The sequence below is a fragment of the Rhineura floridana genome, chromosome 10 (genome assembly GCF_030035675.1).
Source record: "Rhineura floridana isolate rRhiFlo1 chromosome 10, rRhiFlo1.hap2, whole genome shotgun sequence".
Taxonomy (NCBI): Eukaryota; Metazoa; Chordata; class Lepidosauria; order Squamata; family Rhineuridae; genus Rhineura; species Rhineura floridana.
The window spans coordinates 18,249,545-18,271,673 of record NC_084489.1 but is presented as its reverse complement, the minus strand read 5'-3'; the positions used below and the strand labels follow the sequence as shown (position 1 = coordinate 18,271,673).

The 22,129-nt window shown below is 38.7% G+C and overlaps 1 protein-coding gene across 8 annotated transcripts in view; it reads right to left on the bottom strand.

The window, feature by feature from the left end:
* Positions 1-22,129, bottom strand: part of GLB1 (galactosidase beta 1) — a 62,789-nt gene that overhangs the window by 28,161 nt on the left and 12,499 nt on the right. For 5 of the 8 annotated variants that reach the window (XM_061585953.1, XM_061585947.1, XM_061585950.1 and 2 more), the window contains exons 2-12: positions 17,216-17,385; positions 13,657-13,807; positions 12,492-12,552; positions 10,892-10,986; positions 8,937-9,117; positions 6,170-6,228; positions 3,073-3,194; positions 2,950-2,990; positions 2,258-2,428; positions 1,812-1,924; positions 448-522 (exon numbers count right to left, since the gene is read on the bottom strand). In XM_061585953.1, the coding sequence (XP_061441937.1) occupies positions 448-522; positions 1,812-1,924; positions 2,258-2,428; positions 2,950-2,990; positions 3,073-3,194; positions 6,170-6,228; positions 8,937-9,117; positions 10,892-10,986; positions 12,492-12,552; positions 13,657-13,807; positions 17,216-17,247 (1,101 nt within the window). In that variant the 5' untranslated portion in view covers positions 17,248-17,385. The remainder of the gene's footprint in view (positions 1-447; positions 523-1,811; positions 1,925-2,257; positions 2,429-2,949; positions 2,991-3,072; positions 3,195-6,169; positions 6,229-8,936; positions 9,118-10,891; positions 10,987-12,491; positions 12,553-13,656; positions 13,808-17,215; positions 17,386-22,129) is intronic. The other 3 variants (XM_061585949.1, XM_061585952.1, XM_061585954.1) reach the window with 3 other exon arrangements.

Sequence of the window (22,129 nt, the reverse complement as noted above, 5' to 3'; positions counted from 1 at the left end):
CTGTTTTTCTGTTCCACCACATTTACAAAATTGCTGATAAAGCAAATGGGTATTATATCCTTTTGCAAAACTGTCCTTAACAAACACAGCAGAACCAGAATTGTCCCCCGTGTTACAGAGGCTTGATTGGCCTCAACCAGAAGTCAGGCATTTAGTGTTGCCAGTCCCATACTGTGGAACACTCTTCCTGCAGAGATTTGCTTTTGACTTTCAGGCGTCTCTTAAAGATGTTTTTATGCCGACAGGCCTATGCAGTTGTTTAAAGTTTTCTGGAGAAGCCAGTTATTTTAATGATTACTTTGTATTGCCTTTAAAGTTTTTTTATGTTGCTGTACATCGCCCTGATATTTTGTGAGAGGACAGTACATAAATACTTTTTTAAATAAATAAAACCATCCATCCTATTCACATTCAAATTAATCTACTATGCAATATATATTAATTTACCTTCTCCAGTGGAACTTCTCCATAGGCAAACTTGGGAGTTGTTGGAGGTATAGGGCCCTTTGGTATTTTCTTATACTAAAATAAGAACAGACAACCTAAAAAAAGCAGCCTTTGAGATTTAAAGAACCAACTGCCTCATCTAAACAGGCATACAGAGCCATGCCAATGAAGAGACTTGCCTCGAAGCCATTACACCAATACTTCAGGGACGTCTTTGGTTTGTGGTGAGAGCAGTTTGAATTTCTTACCAGTTTCTGTTTCTAGCATAATTAAATGGTTGGGGTGCGATCCACTGGGAAGTTGCCCTGCACAAGCTCCACTGAAATGAATAGGAGCTGTGCAAGAGAACTCTCCAGTAGACTGAGATACAAACAGCCAGCGAACATAGATAATGTTTACGGCGCTTAGGTTCCAGACAATGCCTAGTACTATTATGTCTGGCCGATTCCTTCAGATACCATGGGTCCAACGCCTATGTATTTGCCAAGTGGGAAAGGTGGAAGATTTACCCCATTATCTGCTTGATGGCCCTCTTTATGCCCACCCAAGAAATAAATTTCTTGACATCTTGATCAAGCACTTGGATCCTAGTCGGGAGGAGCAAATAGTACCCTATCTTTTAGCAGATAATGACTCTAGGGTCACCACCAGAGTGGCTCTTTTCGCCCTTGCAGCCCAAAAGTTGAGAGCAAAGTATTTAACAGATCTGGGGTCTATGGAACAATAGAGGCTGAAAGTGCCTCAACCCCTTGGTCTCATTTTAGGATTTTAGTAAGTCCAAACTCATAGGTTTTAGGATTTTTATATGTCAGAGTTTATGGTTATGTTTTAATGTATTGATTTTAAATTTTAAATGTTGCATGACTTTGTGATGGCCTATGGCCCGGCAAATAAACTTTGATGATGATGACATAGATAATGTCTCCTACTCTATGTGACATCATAACTGGAACAACAAGTGGTTTCTCAGTACTGCCTTTTGTACACTAAGCAACAAAACTACTAAAGTATTTTGATATAGTTTTGTCTCTTCTCAGTGATTTCAACTGTGCTAAGCCAGGAGTTGGTAAAGGAGTAGGTCAGTGGGCTGCATCCATTTTGCCAAAGTTTCCTCATCCCAGTCTACACAGAGCCCCATGTGAGGGAGGAGGGAAACTGTTGGCTACTAGAATACAATCTATGGGCTCTGTGGTACCAAACTCCGAACTGAGTAACCACAGCTGAGAAATCTTGCTCCAGTGAATCAAGATGCCACAGAGCTCCATACATCAAGCAACAGCAGCCGTTTTCAATTCATGTAACAAAATGGAAGCCAAGGCTAATGTAGGAAATGATACTCCAGAGATGCTCTAGAAGAAACTCACCATGCCGATGACTTCCCTAATAGCAAAGTACTTCTCAGTGAGGTCTCCTGCTTCAGTCAGTGGGGCATCATAATCATAACTAGTTGGCTGTGCTGCAAAAGGCATATTGGCTCCTACAACAAGGAAAAACAATACAAGTAGAACAATATATTTGCACTTCTCAAACTATCCTTCAGCAGGGTAGCTTTTAAATTAGCTTTGCTCAATCCCAAATATCTTTACTGACTGATAAAAAAAATGTAGATTTAAGGAACCTCAGCTGCACTCTTAAATTTAGAAGGTGGACCATTTGCTCTAGTAACAGCAGGCAATGTTGGTTCCTTCGCTATGGAAAAGCAAAATAATGATCCAAGGAACACTGCTTCACCTCAGTATTCAGAGATTGGATTTAAATCTGAAGCACCCTCCCCTCCCCAAGCCACTGTCATAATTTAAGCTCTGAGTACCTAGCAGTAAACACAGGTGTCTCACTCTTCTGACTATTCCTCTGCTTTGTCTGTCCCATATTTTCCTGAAAGCAGATCTCAACGCTATGATGACCCACCATGTGGTAAGACTTCCTTTTATCACTTTTGCATTTGATGCCACAAATTTCAACAGATGTTTTCTTGCCTTCTCTGTTTCAAGGAATGGAGAGAAGTAGATCCTGGTTTGCCTTCTGAGTTATTATTCTCAAATCTACTTTTTCTTTTATTTCAAACAGAAACAATCCTAGTACTGTGATCACAAAAAGCAGCGTAATTAAACAATAAACAGTTATTATTACCCAGTGGAATTCCCTACCCATAAATATTAGACAGGCGCCATCTCTGTTATCTTTTTGGCGCCTATTGAAGACCTTCCTCTTTCAGCAAGCCTTTTAAGTTGAGACTGTATCCCAGTCTGTGTTGGAATTGCTTTTTTAATATGATTTAAACCGTTTTTTAAACAATATGTCTTTAACCTTTTTTAAAAAAGATGTCTTGAAAGCTTTTTAAAAAATATTTTTAAAAGATGTTCTGTTTTAATTGTATTTTAAAGTCTGTTTTTATTATGTTTTAAAGTGTTTTTAGTACTTCTGTTTGCCGCCCTGGGCTCCCGCTAGGAGGAAGGGCAGAATATAAATTAAATAATAAATAAGCATGCATACACTTCTTACCATTCCAATAGCCAAAATTAGTTCCTCCTATGAACATGTACCTGAAAAGAGAAGCAAATAGGCAGTCAAAGATGATGCACCAAAACCTCAAGCTCTTATTTAAACAAATTTTGATGAACGTACATGTTAACATTAGCGCCACGCGCCAGAATTTCACTAAGGGTTTTAGTTATAATTGATGATGGTACGACAACATGACAATGACCCCAATGATCCAGCCAGCCCGTGTAGAACTCAGAATTGACCTAAAAGAAGAAATAGACAAAGGGAGAAAGTTTTGAATATAATGGAAATAAAAAGCTGATGCAATAAAAAGTAGCACAGGAGATCTATCCTGCCCATATTTAATTATATTAAAAAATTGCCTTGCTGGATTCATGGCAAGCATCATCCATTTGACCCAGCAATTCTACATACAAAAGTGGCTAGCTAACTGCTCCCAAGAAGCTCATAAGCAAGCCATCATAGTAAGAACTATCTCCAGTCTTTCCCTAGCAACTGGTATTCCTAGGCATGCTGCAGAACAACATGGAGGCTGCTGTCTAAAATGACTAATAATCAGAAGATCTAGTCTTGCTCAATTTAATTCTTTGTAAAAGGCCATCTTTGTAAAAGCCATCACAAAGAATTAGAAGTTAGAATTAAAAGTTTAATTCTTTGTAAAACCTGTTGCAACAGGCCACCTCAGACATATTGCTAAATGGCAGTATAGGATTATATGCATGTATTACAACTATTCTTGGGCTCACAAATTCCCCCTCTGGTATATGCCAGAGGTGTAGGTTGGAACCAGAGTTCCTTGTGATGTCTGAGCTCAGTGAATTCTGGTTAGTTCAAACAAGCCAGGATCAAACGATGGCCTATGATCATGGGAACTAGTGTTCTTGAGTATGGGAAACCTGAAGTTTTGTTCTACCTTTATCCACCCATCTCATTATATGCTCTTATGCTGCTCACTCTCTCTCAAACTCAGTTTCCCACCTGTAGAACAGGAAAAAGTTAAAAGAACCGTTTTAATCAAAATGACGCATTAGCAACAGCGTGGTGGTCACCACATGGAAGGAACTCAACTACACAAATTTCTTTTTCTATGTGTATTTGATCTATATTCTTCAGTGAATCTGCCTTGTGGCACATAGTGGATACTGCTAATGTAGGTATAGCTCATGGTGCTTAAAATGCTTTCAGGATGGTACTAAAATTAATAAGCTTCATTCATATTTCTTCCACAACAGCTGTGTCTTTTCTTACAATGTTAGCTGTCACGGATGTTGTGGTGCTCAGTACCAACACATGTCTTAGGTAACCATTTATGGAAATGAGTTAAGAAAACTTGCTAACATTAAAGATCTAACTGATGACCATATGAAGAGGGGGTTGTTCTTCCCCCATAGCCTGTGGTTTGGCTCACATTTATTATCACATTTTGTTTCCTGCCCCTTCTATAAGATCAGAGGTGAAAGGAAGGGTGGGCGGGCAGTCAGTCAATCAAGATCAACTGGTCTATCACAGGATGATTTGCAGAAGACTGGCATAGGTTTCTGATTCCCAATGTGTAAGAAAGCATCAGCAAAATAGTCCCTGCTGTTTAGAATCCCTGACTTGTAGTAATTCAGATGTATATTTCTACTTGCATATGCAGGTCACACTAGCTTATGTCTCATAGGGTGCAGTAAGTAAGCAATTACCTGTGTCCCACCCCTAGTCAAGCCACCATTTTGCATCTGGCTTCCCCCCGCCCCCGTTATTATTTTCAATTTGGCTCAAGATGATGGACCTTGGAATTACAGTAAACAACAAAGTAGGCCCCAGAAGTCTGAAGACTAACCCACACACATACCTGTTTTATCCGCATAACAGCCCTATGAGGAAGACTTGGCAGAGAATTGTGCCTGGCTTGGGATCACTTAGTGAGCTTTATGGCTCAGCAGGTATTTCAACTTGGGAATCAAACACTAAACTAAACTACATAGACTCTTCAGTTATCTGGATCAATCATCCCCATTGGCCTTCATCTCTGACAACTGCCCCTCTATTTCACTCTCCAGAGACAACACATATGTCTGTGGCACACAACTGGATCATGCAGATTGAAAGGCTAATATTAGGTGGCTCTTTCTTATGACATGGAGTTGGATTTTGATGTTGTAAGATGAAGGAACCCAACATCTGATCATCGTTTTCTCCTTTAGCTGTTTTCCATGGGTGATTTCCTCCGTTTGCACAGTGAGAGCATACTTCAAAATAACTTGAACTAATTACCCAATTCCCCAACATTTGGACAAAATGACCACTTCAACTTGAATATACAAAAACCCCACATGCATTAAGCCTAGTAGAAAATAGCTTTTTTTTTTTTTTTTTTACAAAGTGCAATTCTTCCTCACCCACCACAAACTTTATCTACATATGCTAAACTCCCACAGTTTATCATCCCTGCTGCTTTGTACCTTGTCTGCAACAAATCAAGCTCTTTTGAGGCACCCAAAAGAGCAGCGAAACACCTTAGTGTTCCTATGCATCCAATATACACGCTATACTCCAACCAACCCCTAACAATGACTTACTGCTAAGCTCGAAAGGCCATCTGTCAACGCATCAAGGATATTGATTTTCAACACCATCTGATGCTTGTAAGGAAGCACAAATATAATCCTAGATGTTTCTCTCCTATGCCCTATTTAACGGATCTAACACTACCTAAACACCGAAGAGCCTTTACTCTAGTAAGAATGAATGTTCTCCCTTCTGCCTTATTGGAGGGCAAGTTTAACAAAGTTCCGTATATTGAGAGAAATTGTCCTTGTGAAATGGGCGAAATTGAAACTAATGTATATGTTTTACTGAGATGTCCTTTTTACCATGATTTAAGACAACAATTATTTTTTCCTATTTTAAATCTTTTTCCTGGTAGATCCAAGCATTTTTATATTTATTATTTACTTGGGGATTACTCCCCTCGGGTTACGTTTAAGGTTGCCAAATATGTTGCTGCTACTATCTCCTGTAGAAAAATACAGGTTAAATATCTGTAAACATTATATATTTTTTTAAATTATGTAGTCATGGAAGCCGATATATTTTATTGGTTTTGTAACTTTATGTATCTGGTCTATGACTGAAATAAATGATCTATGTATGTATGACTTACTGCTACCACCTTTGTATTGTTATGTACTCACATCAGCAGTAATATGTGTACATAGGAGGAAAATCATACCAAGGGGCCTTTAGGCTCACTGTGTCTCTGAAATAAAAATGCTGCCGTGACATTACCACCTGCAAATCAATGAAAAAGAAACGAGTCAAAACTTATTTCTATGCTGCTGTTTCACTGCTATTACAGGTCTCAAGTACTTCTGTATAGTACACACTGCAATTGGCTCTGCTTAAATGGAAAAGACACATCTCCACAAAGCTGCACGTGATCTCAACAGGCATTTTACATTTCACATGCATCGGAAGCACTGCAAAGGGTAGAGTCAATCAAGTATATACGGACACTTTCTAAATAATCACGGACTAGTCCATGGTATGACTATAGAGGATCTAGATGAAGAATAAGAGAAATGATATAAGCAGAGAAAACAAATTAAAGAAGAGGAGAAGGGTGGGAAATGTGCTTACTTAAAAAAAACACATTGGAGAGCTGCTTGAGATCAATAATTGAACTGAACACTAAAAGCACACTTGTTAACAGGAACGTTCATTTGGGTATTGCTGTTGGTTGAACCAACATGGGATCTAAATGACCCTCACAAGCGCTTAACCTCAATGCAAATAAAAACAACATGAAATTAAAAAAACACCATCCCACAGTGATATAGCAAGATCTTTGAATAAAAAGACTAAGAGTATATTGGTAAAAGGTTTATTACAAGCATTTAACTCTGTAATACCACACTAATGGAAGACATTTTCCAAATCCTCCAGCGTAAGTATCTCCCTCTAGAGGAAACCAAAAATGGCACAACTAGCAAGTCTTGCCAAAGTTGAGAAACTGAACTGTAAAGATGGGAGGGAGAGATTCAAAATATTCAGGAAAGGCAATCCTAATGGGGGGGGGAGGGGTGAATTCAGCAATAGACAAACCACCAGTACCTAAATGCTGCTAGCTTGCACTGACCATGGCAGAAGGTGGGGCAAATTCTCTGCCCCCTACCTGTCCTGCCCGAAACCAATGAAGACAGACTCAGACACGGAAGTGGGTTTTTCTTTGGTTGCTTTAATGGATAAAGTAAGTTCGAGGCACTTCATGAATCAGCTTACAGGTTACACAGGCTTCTATCACATAACTAGAAGATGAAAGGCACGACTATACTGCATTAAGACGTTGTCGCAACAACTAGACAGGTCCCCTCATTGATCTGGCGGGCACCCTACTTCCGTGGCCTGCTAGTCACTATGGGGAATGCGTACGCAAATGAGCACTGTTCCTCAGAGGGATAGTGCGAGCCCACTGAGATTGCTGGTGAGGGTGGCTGGGCAGACTCAGAAGAGTCCTTCTCAACAGGAGGGGGAGGGCTACGCGGTGATGACAGAGGAGTGGGCAGAGGAAGAGGGGTGAGAGATGGGTGGAGAGTCCTCCTCTTGGCGGGGATGGGCTTCCTTGCTGGTAACAGGATTCATGGGGACAGAGCTGTCACTGTCCACAGCACGCCTGAAAACGCATCACTGGTGTCTTCTTCCCATTCAACGTCTGACTCCTCATTGCCGCCACCCCACACCCTTCCCATGGGACTCCTGACACTTACCCCACTCCCCACCCCCATCCTGGGTTTGGTCTTCAAAAAAAAGAATCCCTCCTTTTGGCACTAATGGAACGGAAAACAAGTATGCCAGCTCCAGGGCTGGTGTACTTTTTACCCTTTTCAGGAGTGTGTCAGGGAAATAAGGAGGGGCTTTGATTTTGGCAGATTTAAGGGCTTCCCACGAACCACACCCAGAATAACCCATTTCTGGCCCAAACATCCTTGGAACAATGGTGGTGAAGAGGGAAGTCTGCAAAATTCTATATCCTCTCAGTCACCCTGCTAGGAAATAGAACACATCTTCCATATGATCCTCTGATTGTATTTAATTGTATTTAATTAAAAATGTTGTGAAACAGAAAAACTAAGAATTGGTGATTAACTATGGCAAAGAATGAAATTGCCTCTGATCAGAAAAAGGGAAGCTATCTATTATTAAGAAACCTTACTGAACATAAACTAAACTGTTGTGCAAGGATTGGAGAAATAAATAGGTTTTGGCCAGTTACTTTTTTTTGTTTTTCCTGAACAACTGTCAAAAGTCAACATGCTTCCCACCACTACCTGATTTCAGGGGATGGGCAATTAGATTTATGGCAAGTAGCCCTAGTTAATCAAGGGCAAGCCTTGTTGCTGGGCTGAGAAGAGAGGCTTGCACCTTTAGATTGTGATTCAGCAGTATAGCATGGACTTTGCATACAAAAGGACCCAGGTTCAATCCCCAGAATTTCCATGCAGGGCAGGGAGACATCCCTCCCTGAAATCCTGGACAGTGGCTGACAGTCAGTATAGACAATACTAAACCAGATCAACCATTTGTCTGGCTCAGGGCGCTTCCCAACATCCTATGTATTGACCATTAATTCTGATTTGTTTGCCAGGAGACTAGATGATGCTGTATCAAAGCAAGTGTTATCCCACACTTTTCAGGGCATTTTCCCATTACTACTGTCCTTATAGCAAAAAGTCCAATCTTTTGTGGAAGTCTGTTTGTTGCAGAAGACCTCCCAATCAATTATAACTGCACAACCTGTATTTGCCAGTACGTGACAAAAATAATGACAGTCTGGAAGCGCCTTCCATTCAGGGCAGCTTCCTACATTCCTACAATAATAAAAAAATATAAATGCCCATATCTCTGCATGTTTACTTGAAAATAAGTCCCATTGTACTTAGGAGTAAATTTTCAACAAACTTACTCCCAAGTAAATTGTGCAGCCTAAGATTGCCACCAACCTGGTCCAAAATCCACAGTTGAATAAAGGCCTTGAAGAGCGCCACATCTCAAGAAATATGTGCTTGCACCATCTGTGGTAAATAGCACCACTTCATCCCCAAGGTGCTGACGAAAAAGATTCTGCAGGTAACGAAGGTAATCAAAATCGCAGGCAAAGTAACTTCCATATTCGTTTTCAACCTAAACAATTTAAGTACACATGCAAAATTTAACAAAATTAAATAAGAAAAAGCTGACAACCATCAACTAGTATGAAACTTAGCAGGCTGTAAGGAATGTGCAGAAAGACTATGGAAGGACAAATATTCATTCAAAAACTAAAAGAAGATGGTCTTTACACAATGTCACACTGGGCTCCTGCTGAGAGAAAGTGCAGGATATAAATCAAATAATAAATAAATAAATAAAATAAATGCAAACCCTTTCCTGCAGAATGTCCTGAGAACTCTGGGGCAACATTTTTCCAAATTAACACAGCCAGAGAACTGTCTATATCATGGTTTTCCCAAGACTTGCTAACTGCATTAAATACCCTCTTCTTATGGGGGGGGGAGAGATTTCTAGAGTTAAATCTCTTCAAGTCTACTATTCAGTAACTGCTTTTTAATACTAATTAATGTCTAATGATCTTATCAGACTGCTACCTTATAAACAATTTGTGCCACCCACATGGTACTAGACACAGGAAAATGTTTAGCAGTGCTGACTATTTTTAGAGTAATTTTCAGTATGAGGTATTTTTCTACAACCCTGTATTAAATTATCAGCACTGCTGCTATATATCACTCCTATACTTTTAGCTGTATTACTATGGCATTTTATAGTATTGTATTACCTTGCATTAACGTGAAGCTATTTTAGAAGTGTAGAAAGTTTATTAAATACTAATAAATGAAGCTAACATTTTACAAGAATGGATACATGTTCCAAGCTACTACTGGATGTCTCCTTCAGATCCTACAGTGCAAATGTATGCATGTCAATGGTACTTACTCCCAGGTAAATGTGTACAGGATGACAGCCCTAGTCTGACTGAAGTGTATAAAAATGCCATGGAATCTCATATCCTAGTATTCCACATTCTGCTAGGTTTGATCTGTGCTGGAATGATGGCCTCTGTTGCGAGGTAAACTTCATGTTCCAGGTTCAGACTATTAGATGAAAAAGCACTTTTAGACTTTCCTAGTAATTGGTGAATCTTAAGCTGCTGTCATAGCAAGATGCAACTTTCTAGGTGGCCTGGTAGCACCTTAACTACACTTAAAGGCCTCCATTTTGACGTTGAGGAGAGGTAGAAATTATCCCTCTTCAAACTTCTTTTAGTCACTAGAGTTACCCTAGACTAAATATATGCAGATTTAGGGCTCCAGCACATTAGGAAGTATCCTAAACATTTTGATACCACCATGAGCAAGTGAATCAGTAGTTTAATGAGATCTAAACATATATGAATAAAATAAATTATAGGAATGGAACAGTAAGCCCCACAACTTTTCCTGAGGAGTGTTGTAAATGTTCCAGCTCCAGGGTGGCTACCCTATGGCCTTCCAGATCTTTCTGGGCTCCAACTCCCATCAGCCCCAGATAGCACAGCCATGGAGAACCATAGGTTAGGCTCCCCTGATCTAGTTAGTCACAACAGATTTTGCAGATGCTGTACAACCACTGGACATATACTGCATCCCTGAGTTTTGCAGCATTTGTTTTCTTGGACATGAATAATTTCATAAGTCCTGTATGGTCTCTGAATAACAATCCCAGCACCACTTGAATTATTATTATATCCTAAAGTGGGAATATCATCAACAGCTTTTCGAGTGGGGAATTTTTTTTTTTAAAAAAAATGTTTCCAAAAAAGTGCATTAACAGCATTTAAGATTTTTTTAATTAAAAAAAAATACATTTTCAGGGATGTAGAACATTTCATGCGTACATTTCATTTTCATAATTTTACCTGCACCATAATAACAGGGCCCCCATTCTGATAAAGATGAACCTTCATCTTTGGTAATAAGACCCCCATCCACCTTCCTACAGCTGCCAAGTAGTCTGGAAAATATAAAACAGAGATTTATAAAGTTATTATTTTTCTAGGAGTTGTTTATTTATGTTTTGTTTATTTCTTAAACTTCTGTCTTATACCCTGAATTTCTATAAAATAATTATTATATGCAAACATAAATAATCATCAAAATCCCTGGTTCTGCTAATATAAAGTCTGCCATGTTTCTCTTTACTTTTGCTCTGTCTAACCAGAAACCTCTAATATTATATTGAAGGTGTGGGACACAACTGGGTTTCAGTCATGCTTTATATTCTCAAAAATAGGGAGCAGCCATTGCTTCTTTATCTCAGAATCACCTAGCACAGACTTATTCAGCCTGAAGGCTCCAACTTAGAACTGAGTTTACAAGCTGGCCTTATGGCTACAAATCCAGTCTAATTTCTGCGCTTTTTTCCATCTCGTCCCCAAACACCATGTGTGTGTAACGTCTTGCCTGACAAAGAGTTCTCAAGAACTCAAGCGTCCCATGATTTTATGACATTTTGATTGATCCCTAATAAAGGCACTGCTCAGATATGGATTTTGGAGTTTTTTCTTATGATTAATACAACTGCCTATGCTTTTATAAATCATATTAATTGGAAAAAGGACTTTGGAATTTCCTTACACAGAAAATGTTCCAACCTTTGGTAGCTAATGTTCACAGGGGAAAATGGTGCATAGGAGGGACAATAGTACAAAAGAAAATTTTGCACTGGAGGGCCAGACATTCAGCCCAGCAACCTGGCAGTTAAGCATAAATATCATCTTAACCAGGATTATATTCTCCTTCAGGGCCGCCATAAGTCAGAATTGTCTTGAAGGCAGTCCATTTCCATTTCCAATTGGCTGAAAGGCTGGGGGCAGGATTGAAAATATTTTAAATAAAAGCTGAATTGGAAATATAGTAGTTACTTAGAAATAAGAAAAGTTGGAAGAGGAGTTGGGGAGTCAAAGACTTAAGCACTGAAGTTGAAGAACTACAACAGTGAGGAAAAGGGATGAAACACTTGAGCTGGAACATAGGAAAGTTAGACAGCACAGTTGGGTACTGCAGCAGAAAGGAAGCCAGAAGTTGAACTGAGGGATACACAAATTGATAAATATTGGGTTGGCTAGAGAAACAGTTGAGGTATATAGCTACGTTTATGACTGGAATGAAGATTTTAACATGGGTCTCCCTGGTCTTAGACCAAAACTCTTCATCACTACACCCTACCTCCTCCTCAAAATACATTAAGAGAATTTTAAGGGCAGGTTCACATCCAAGATGTATTCTGTTTTTCCCCACCATGCAATCATTTCCAACTTTCTCTAGATAAAGTATGGAGAACTATAATGTTACATTTGTCTGCCTCATCTCATACCTGAGGTAAGTCACGAGATCACAAGCTGAGGGGAGGAAGGCATGCAGGTCACATGTATGGACTTATGCTGTTATCATTTTACTTCCAAACAATGCAGATATTGACTACTACACATTTTCTGCCAAGTCATTTGACCTCGTTACCTGAATCGGAAGATCTAAGGGCAATAGATTCTTTTTCCAATAACCAGGCAGGTAGACCTCCCTAAAAAAAAAGAATGATAAAATATAGTTGGAAAACAAACCATATAAATAACTTGTTTCAGCAAATATATGGATAACATTTTCCTGGAAATATCTACTATAATAGGTCAGTCAGCAGGAATAGTAGTCAAGGCCTTAAAAAAACATTGACTAACAGTACAATGAGCTGTTGACCTGACTTAGTGCTCACAACTGGGTAAAAGAATCCTAAAATCAATATGAAGCCATTTCACAAATGTGCTGGCTTGACTCTGTCCCCCAGTTCATGACCAGCAGAGCTGTGTTGCACAAATTTTCCCTTGCCTTTGTCAAAATGCACTGGAGCATGCAGCAGCCTCTTGCAAACGATCTTGAGGGGCATCCAAATGGCTCCACATCCCCAGAAATGGCATAGCCCTGTACTTTGGGGTTTTGGTACTAAGTTGGTCAAGGACTTATCAGTGGCAAGTGGGACAGAATTGCTAACGTCTGCCCCCTTTAACATGATCACGATAACCTTCATTAAAATCTGCCATATGTCATGATTGGTGCTAATACCAAATGCTGGAAAACTGAAAAATTCTAGCATCCAAACCCATATAAGCAACTAGCAGGAAACAACACTTTTTCCTATGTTAATTTAAAACCACCAAATATACAGAGGGGGTCCCTTAGATTTCTCTCTTTGTCACACTCCAACATGACAAAGAAACCAAGCCAAGATTACAGTTGAGGGGTAGGAGACAAGCTACATGTAGGACAACATACTATTAATTCTCTGTCTTGTAAAAGCAATGAAACTTGAAAACAAAGGGCACTTCCAGACTGTCACTATTTTGGGGTGGAATTCAATCATATACCAGCAAATTCAGATTGCACAATTATAACTGATTGGGAGATGCTGCGCAGCAAACCCACAACACACCTGCTTCTGCAAAAGATTGGACTTTTTGTAATAAGGAAAGCAATACAAAATACATTAAAAACTCTCGCTTTGATGCCACATCATCTAAACTCCCTGCAAACAAATGCTTAATAAATAGCAAACAAATTATGATGAATGCTCAATAAAGAGGTCATCTGGAAGCATCCCTAGAAAATCTTGAAAACTAGGAAAAATATTTACCATGTCCCATTCTGCACATATATAAGGTCCTGCTCTCAGTATGACTAACAAGCCAAGCTCTTCAGCAAGCTGTAGGAAATACTCCAGATCTCTGTCACCAGTGAAATTGTAAACTCCTGGCTCAGGTTCATGAAAGTTCCACGGCACATACCTGTAAATCCCACATACATTACTATTATCCTCTTATACTATACAAAAATCACTCCAACAGTAATATAATTTCATCAGGAAGAATTACAGCTAACAGCCAGTAGAATATGTGGTACAGACGCTCTTTTCTAAAAGTATGAATAGGCATCCACACCTGGGATTGTGGAGTGGAGTAATAATGTAAGCATTCCGTGCAAAGAAAACCAAATTTTATTCAGAATATTTCCCTGAAGTATGAAGCTGGATGTATGAACCTTCTTAAATGTACACAATGCTCGTACGTGGGCTTGTGTTTCTGTGTATAGAACTGCACACTGCAGCTTTTCTTCTGCTTGTAAATCTCTTGAGTCTAAGCTAAAGCCTTTATTTTTTCATAGATTTTAAGCACACTCCACTGGGAAGTTCTCTAATATGAGCAGAGCTCTTGCAGACTTGCCATGCACTTCCACAAGGCTTGCGCAGGAGATCTTTTCAGCAGACTGTGCTTTTTGCATGCTCAATGTAGAGATTATGTCATTGGCTCTTCTGAGATCTTGGCACACCACAGTGTATGCATCTAGCTCACTCTAGTGGCTCTGTCTTAGAATCACAATTCAGGAAGGTTATGTTGAAGAAGGATGCTGAACTTTTAAAGCAGCAAAACTGACAATGCTTCCACAAAAGCATGACACTAAAAGGTTTGTCATGATATTTGATCTACTGAAGGATGTTGTTACCGCAGAACAGATTATGGAAGGGGAATCAAAACACATTTTGTCACCAAGAAAGGGTACTGTATAATTCAGCATCGCAAGAACATCAACTTTGTTTCTTTTTTTGTAAAGCAAGTTTCTAACCATCAAGGCTGCAAAAATAGACTTCTGGGAAGGGTGACTTCGCCTGTGCCTGTCTTTGAGACGAGCTCTCGTCTCAGAGGAAGCTTTTTCAGTTTTAAAATCAGTCAGAACGTTTTTTTTGGACTGGTAAAGACTTCTCCCGGGTAGGGAGAAACGTAGAGATTAACCATAAAAGCCTGTGTTCGTAGGGGGGACTGGATTTCATTAGTTTATGAGAGAAGGTTCAGCCTGCAATGCCAGACGGACTTCTAAACAAGCTCTAACTGATTAAGCGATACGTTTATCTTTTCTTCAAAGGAAAACGGATTTTAACAGGCAAGTATCCTTCTTTCTATTTTTATCATCTGGTTTAAATTGTTGCAGCAAAAAGAGATTTGTCAATGAATCATCTATAAAGAATTCCTGGGTGAGTTATAACTCTTCTCTTTCATTCACGAAATTAAGGAGGAAAGAAATTGAAAAAGCTTATCTTTGTTATTATTGCAAAAAGCTGGCCTGGAATTTGTGCATTTTAAAGATACAAACGGATGAGGGATTTCTATTCCGAGGAGAAAAAAAAATAAATAAATCTGATTTATGAACTTTTGGAGTATTATATGTCTGGGACTATTTTTTTTTGGTCTATTTCATTTTGACGAATCTGCTGGTTCACGAGGCCACTAACTGTTTTGATGCTGTGAACTAAATTTGTTTTGCATTCCTGAACATATAAGAGATAAGGCAGGCTGAGCTGTCTACACTGTGATGTCATCAGGCTTGGAATATTAACCCAATTGTTGCTGGAATAAGAAGTGGTTTTTTTTTTTTTCCTTCGTGGTTTTAAGAATGGCAATCAAGAAAGTGGCTGAGATCCTGGAAGTAATTATGCTTCAGAAAATAATGGATGAGATTGAGATAACGAAACAAACCCTGAGACAGGAGATGAAAACTGAATTTGGCAAAATGAAACAGGAGCTTAAAGAAATAGGGGATCTTGTGAGAGAGGAGGTTGATGAGATCAGAGATACAATTGGACAAGCATTAGAAGATGAAAAAAGAAAAATTAAAGGGAAGATGCAAGCCCTGGAGATTGGAACAAATGTGGAACTGGAGAAAGACTTGGAGTTTATGGATATTAGAGATAAAATTTACTGTTTGGAATTCAACGTTGTCTCTGAAGAAATTAATGAAGATACTAGAGATAAAGCTATCAATGTCTTGGATAAATTTCTGGACTGGAATGATATGATGGAGCTTGACATAGAAAAAATCTATGGAATTAATTACAGATATGTGACAATGGAAAAATTCTCAAGAGATGTGCCAGTGCATTTCGTAAAAAAGAAGAACAGAGATATGACTTTACAACAATATTTCAGCAACACACTCAGAATTGATGGCAAGGAATTATTTGTGATAAAGGAAATCCCCATCAGACTCTTATTATATGACTATGGCTATGACAGCAAGATTATTATGGGATATTGATAATGGAAGAATGGCTACTGAAATTACTGGACTTAACAGGATTATTGAAGATGGAAGATGGAATTAACATTGATAATGGAAGAATGGCTATTGAAATTATTGGACCTAACAGATTTGATGAGATGGATTAATCGACATGTTTATTTGGAGAAAAATTGATAGATATATTTCTCAAGGAATTGAAACCTCTTTTTGACTTTTTGTGGAAAGAGTAAAGTAATGTTTATGAGATTTGATGATTAATTAAGATAACTACTGGAGGAAAGTGATTTTGTAATATAATTTAAGAGACAGGTTTGTTATATATTGTAGACCTATAACTGATCTGCGACAAATCGGAAGTCAACATTTTATTATATTGTTTAATTATTTTTGTTTTGTTTTGTTTTTGAAAATTTGAATAAAAATTAATGATAAAAAAAAGGCTGCAAAAATAGGATTCAGTACAAACAGACAATGCCTGGTGAAATCTTGAAAAGCCAAAATGGGAGTCGAGCATGATTTCCATTGATGTTAGAGCTTGAGTGTCTTTGCATGGCTTTTTTACTTTTCCTATGACTAGCAGAAGTAAAACGTTATGCAAAATGATCAAATATATGCATATTTTCTTAATTTGTACAGTTTATATACTTTGTAGAAATCAACTTTACTTAACACTGCAGAATCTCAATTACATTGGAGAAACATTTTTACATTCTTTAAAGCATAGTATATTGTTCTGCTTTTTTGTTAAGGCAGAATAAACAAGTGGGCAGAAACTTGTGCCTGCTTCTATACATCTTGGCCTATCACAGCACAAGGAAGATAGAAGCAATAAGCTGAATGCACGCATGCTCATTTTAAGTAGTAGTACTGGAATAAACTGAAATATGTCAAGAGTAAACATTTCTATTTCATGGCTTTCACAATGTGTTTCAAGCTACCCTTTGTATGGGAAAGAAACACCCCCATATGAACTGGACTCTAGCCAATTTTTTTCCTGCTGTTGTAATCAGTCCTAGGTTGCCACATATGCTGGCTCTTTGCCAATGACTTCAATGCAAAATTCAGGTGGCACCTTCAGAGGATGCCTCACTCTATGTAACTGTGGTTTGAGAACCACCTACGTCTGAATAGCATCAAGGCCTGCCATTTTCATCTTCAAGAGGCGGTCTTTCCAGTAGTACTGGGGAACACGGAAATAATGGATGCTGCCTGAGATGTAGTGGAATGGTTTCCCATCCTTGAGAAAGCAGTTGTGGTCATAATCAATCGCAAAGCTCCTCTGGGGTGCGATCTGTAAAGATAAGTTAAGTGGATAGGAGCATTAAATTTCAGGAAATGACAGGAGGTTTTTAAAAAAATTAAAGCACAGACACAGTCCTTGCTTGATGCATACTGGGACAGGCAGGCAAGCTTCCCCTGCCCCACCATCACTGGTTCATGTTTTCCCACTTCCAGCCTACCATAATTTGTTTAATGCAAAAATATAATACCATTGTAACAATTCAGAACTTATCACACATACAAGATACAAAACATAAAGCTTGTGTGTGCAGTTGTTTGTGGATGGCAGCTGTGGTTGTGGTGAGAGCACAAATGGAACTCGTGAATGTAAAAAGTGTAATTTATGCCTTTTTATTTTATATTTGAATTGATTTATTGTATTGTACTATTGAATTTACTGTAATTTTATTCTATTTTCTTTTGTATTAATCTGTTCACTGTTTTGGGGGGCTTGGCCAATAATGAACTGATAAATATATATTTACTAATGGCTTTACCTTACTTCTCTGTGTCAGATTGAAGTTACAAGTTCTTTCCTTTGCTCATGTACTAAAATAAGATTTTATTTCCACCAAAGTAGTTTCGTTTAAGGAAGTTCTTCTCTCTTCCTGCCTTTGGTGCACTGCTATTCCACTGTTTTCTCACTATTGTTTTGTGGTTGTATTTTATTATTTTATGGTAGTTTGTATTTGTTTTTAATTGGGATATTTCCGTAACCTGCCCTGGGATCATTTGGTGAAGGGTGGACTATTAGTACAACAAACAAACAAACCTGCTATTTTCCTTTCAGTAAACACATTTTATTTATTTGATTTCTGATGATTACAACAATAAATATACAATTATAACACAAATAAAACCATTACAATCATAAAACAAAATATCAGTATCATAAATAAAAAATTAGGCTATCCAAGGGCTTGCATTCACCCAGTGTGAAAATTGCACGCACGCACACACAAACACACATTTTTACAGCAGATCCCCTATGACATAGAACAAATTGTCTTGCTGTTCAAGAAAACAAGTCCAAAGCTCTACTGGGCACATATAACTTAAGGCGAGTGGTTCTTTGGAGGCTGGCCTAAACGTTTCTCCTGAGGAGGGAGCTTCACAACAACACAGCACAAGTGGAAAGGCCCCAGAATCAGCTCTATGAGTCACCTGGAAATTCTGTAAGACCTATAGTTTAGTCTGATTTTCAGAGTCAGCAGGGATCCCAAGCTACAAAAATGATATATTTAAGGGTAAAATAAGATCCAGGTTTTAAGACAAGCAATCAAATACAGATTCCTTCTTAAAAAACTAAAACAGAATACTGAATTGTTTAATACTTGCTAAATCTATGTTATGTTTTCCCTACTTGGGAAAGCTTGGAAGATTACTTTTTAAAAGTAATAAATTACAGTTGCATGGCCAAAAAAAGGTGTAATCGCTGTTACAATTGCAATTGCTCTTAAAGTAACTGATTACCTTACTTTTATTCAAAAGTAATCACTACAATTACATTTTAGTTACTTTTTAAAAAAGACGCCTACAAGGTGCTGGCCTTGGCTGCTGCACATCTAAGTAGCCTAAAACAACATTAAAAATAAGCACGCACAAACACACAGAGGGTAGTACAATAAAAAAAAAATCTGTAGATTAACAGAATGGCACAACAGAATCTCACATCCCCCACCCCCAGCAATGATGATACTCCAACACACATATAATTCACTTGAAATCAAATTTTACACTTGAAAATGCTGCTTTTACAATACATTCCTGTTATGTCTCGAAAGAACAGGATGCTCAAAGAGCATGTCAGACAAGGCATGTCTTTTACAGATTAGGTTGCCACCAGTACTGAACAAGACATTCTACTGCGTTGCTTGAAGGCATGCCTGTGTTGTGCTGCAAAAAAAAACACAGCATCCCTTTCAACTAAAACACATTTTAATCAATGTGGAAATCCCCTATTATCAAAGAAAAACACAACCTTTAGTTCTTTACTAGTTGCCTTTGCAATTTTTTTTGTCAACAGTATAACTTAGAGGTAACTTAATCCTGTACATATTTACCAGAAAGTAAGTCCCATTGAACTCATTGGGTAGACATGTAGGCACAACTGAACTGTCAGAAGCAGAACTTAAGAGACATAATGTAGGTAAACAGAAAATGCACATATCAAAAGTAATCCACCGGCATAAATGTTATCCCTTCTCCTGCAATTAAAAATGTGGTTTTGCCCAGCATATAATGAAACTATGGAATTTACTACTACAAGAAGCAGTGATGGGCACCAACTTGGATGGCTTTAAAAGAGGATTAGACAAATTCATGGAGGATAAATCTATCAGCGGCACCTAGCAATGATGGCGATGTTCTACTTCCACTGTCAGAGACAGGAGCTTCTGAATACCAGCTGGAAATACAAGTGAGGAGAGTGCTGCTTGTGCACTCAGGTCCTGCTCATGGGCTTCCCTTTAGGGCATCTGATTGGCCACTGTGAGAACAAGGTGCTAGGCTAGATGGGCCACTGGTTGGATCCAGCAGGTTCTTCTTATGTTCTTGTAAGTATTGCAACAAACAACAAAGTTACTTGTGAGGCCTTACAGATCAGGGATAGCCAACATTGTGCCCTCCAGATGTTGTAGGACTACAATTTCCATCATCCCTGATAATTGGTTATGTTGTCACGACGCTGAAGTTGGTTCCTAATTCCCAGTTCCTCATTTGCTTGAAAGTTAAAAACATTAAAAAACAAGAAAAGTTCACAGCTACAGCAACTCCATAGGAACGTCAACATGTCTCTGAAGCCCAAAATATATGTTGGGGTACCCCATATCATATATCGCTGTGATCTGGGGACTCCCCCCTCAAGAAGAACAAATTTATTCAGTCAAAATTATCAGGCTTCTGAAATGCTTATAAATGAATAATGATGTCATAAAATCATTTTTTTAAAAAAGTAACTGAGGGTGCCCACCCCAAAATCTGCTCTGGGCCAAGGCAAATCATATGCCCCAGGAAAGAAGAGGATGGGCTCTCCCTTCCCCCTCCTCCATGGTCAGTTTTACCTGTCCCAGCCATGATTGCACAGAAGTAAATCCCATCAAACTCAATAAGCATGCAAATGATCAGACCTGCCTTTCCCCTCCTTCCCCTCTCCTCTCCTTTTCCTCCCCTCTTCCTCCTCCCCTGCCCACTCCAGGCTTCCCTCTCCATGGGCAGTTTTACCTATCCTAAGCATGACTGCACGGGAGTAAATCCCAGTGAACTCAATAAACATGCAAATGATCAAGCCTACCCTCCTCCTCCCCCTCCTGCCTGCTCCCCTTCCCATCCCGTGGTCAGTTTCACCTATCCTAAGCATGATTGCAGGGGAGTAAATCCAGTTAAATCAATAAGCATGCAAATGATCATTCCATTCTTAGCAAACTTGCACAGGATCCCATTTCTTACCTCCTGGACTAAAAAGCAGGGAAATTCACTAACAGGCAAAAAAACCTTGCGGTTTAAGAATCTACTATAGCCAACAGATATTTCTATCAAACTATAAAAAGCAGGGAAATTGGGCAGCTATAGTGAATGCACCAGGGGACCAAGGGACTCCTCTCTGAGATATTGTACTGCTCCACACATTTGTAAAAATGCAAACATAATTTGAGTTGGTCTTTCACAATCCAATCCACTTCCTGTGTAGCTTGGCAGAATTTGGTAACATGTGCCTCTGAGCATATGGTGACTGGTGGCAACACCTGCAGTCAGCCCAAATAACAGAAACAAGATGTGCTGTGCTGATCTTGTTTCAGCAGCGATGAAGCAACTATATTAAAACAGTTGATATCGTTCAGATAGTCAGTTTAAATATGTATTTACTTTGCAATTTTAGTGAAATTTCCTATAGTAAATCATTTTCTTTTGCTTCTCTTTCTGCGAATATGTGAAGTACAGCAACACTTTCCCACACTAAAAAAAAGTCCCTAAAACAATTGTGGAATAATGGCACTGACAGTTCTGCAGAATAGTTTCCAATGGACATGACGAGCGTCTCTATTTGTACAAGATGAAACAGTGGGAGGTGAAATATATTCTAGCAAAATTCTAGGTGTGCTTTATGTTTTTAATTGACCATGCTCACCTTTCCTTAAGTGGAGTTGTTTAAGCATAGCAGACTGAAAACATGCATCTTGGACAGGCCAAGTTTGTTATTTCCGACAGCTAGACTCATTGCTTAAGTAGCAACATATTGTAATCAGTCTGATTTTACATCAGACTGCAGTTTCTGATTCAATTGTTAATGTGCCCAAAATAGAAAGAGCATAACCTCCAGTTTGAAACAAAAAAGGCTATATTCACCATCATATGACAGCGACCGATAAAAAGGCTTTGAAATTAGTAAAAATAAATTTGACACAGATTTCTAGGATGAATAATTTTCTAGGTTATATTCTCTGTAGAAACAGTAGTAACACAGAAAAGAAGCAAAGTAAGAACACCAACAAACATACAAAAATATAATTCTCCATCTTTGGATATGGCAGGTATTGCCACCACTCCCTATATTCTTAAGAGACACATGTTACCAAATTATTCCAAGCTACACAGCAAGTGGATTGGACTGTGAAAGACCAACCCAAATTGTATTTGCATTTTGACAAATTTGTAGGGCAGTACAATATCTCAGAGAGGAGGTCAGGTCTCCTGGTGCATTCACTACAGCTGCCCAATTTCCCTGCTTCTTAAAGTTTGATAGAAATATCTGTTGG